This window comes from Sinocyclocheilus rhinocerous, unplaced genomic scaffold (genome assembly GCF_001515625.1).
Source record: "Sinocyclocheilus rhinocerous isolate Xijiao unplaced genomic scaffold, SAMN03320098_v1.1 C36205598, whole genome shotgun sequence".
Taxonomy (NCBI): Eukaryota; Metazoa; Chordata; class Actinopteri; order Cypriniformes; family Cyprinidae; genus Sinocyclocheilus; species Sinocyclocheilus rhinocerous.
Genome location: NW_015775798.1, coordinates 1 through 903, shown reverse-complemented (window position 1 = coordinate 903; position 903 = coordinate 1). Strand labels below are relative to the sequence as shown.

General features: G+C 64.8%; 1 protein-coding gene across 1 annotated transcript; it reads left to right on the top strand.

Moving 5' to 3' along the window:
* Positions 1 to 10: 10 nt before the first annotated feature.
* On the top strand, positions 11 to 898 carry LOC107735646 (zinc finger protein 239; the record flags this gene model as incomplete). The annotated part of the gene is made up of 1 exon (XM_016547267.1): positions 11 to 898. A coding segment is annotated over one exon (888 nt), but the record flags the coding sequence as incomplete, so codon positions are not given.
* Between the last annotated feature and the right edge of the window lie 5 nt (positions 899 to 903).

Below are 903 nucleotides of genomic sequence, written 5' to 3'. Positions count from 1 at the left end.
GTCTCGTTCTCTCCTGACAGCTCAGCACCTGCAGCAGCAGACCGGAGAGTGTCTCACGGCTTGTTGCAGCGGATCGAACCCTAAAAGCCTGTCTCTCTCGGATCCGGCCCAGACCCACAGTCGTCCCTCGGCGGACCGGCCGTACCACTGCCAGGACTGCGGCAAGTACTTCCGGATCAACGACATCAAGCGGCACCAGCGCATCCACAGCGGAGAGCGGCCCTTCCCCTGCTTCCAGTGCGGCAAGAACTTCCCCACGTCTGGGGACCTGAAGAGACACGAGCGCATCCACACGGGCGAGCGGCCCTACCACTGCCTGCAGTGCGGCAAGAACTTCTCAGACTCGGGCCACCTCAAGCAGCACGAGAGGATGCACACGGGCGAGCGGCCCTACCAGTGTCCGCAGTGCTCCAAGCGCTTCTACCGCTCCGGAGACCTCAAGCGGCACCAGCGGATCCACAGCGGCGAGCGGCCCTACCACTGCAACCAGTGCGACAAGACCTTCTCCGACTCCGGACACCTGCGGGGCCACCAGCGCATCCACACCGGAGAGCGGCCCCACCGCTGCACGCTCTGCGAGAAGAGCTTCTTCAGATCGGGCGACCTGAAGCGGCACCACAGAACGCACACGGGCGAGCGGCCCTACCAGTGCTTCCAGTGCGGGAAGAGCTTCTCCGAGTCGGGACACCTGAAGGAGCACCGGAGGATCCACACCGGAGAGAAGCCCTACCACTGCAACCAGTGCGACAAGAGCTTCTCCCGGCTGGAGCGGCTCAAGGGCCACCAGAGCATCCACACGGGCGAGAGGCCCTTCCACTGCACGCAGTGCGGCAAGAACTTCTTCCGCTCGGGAGAACTGAAGCGGCACCAGAGGATCCACAGCGGCGAGCCAGCGTGAGCGCC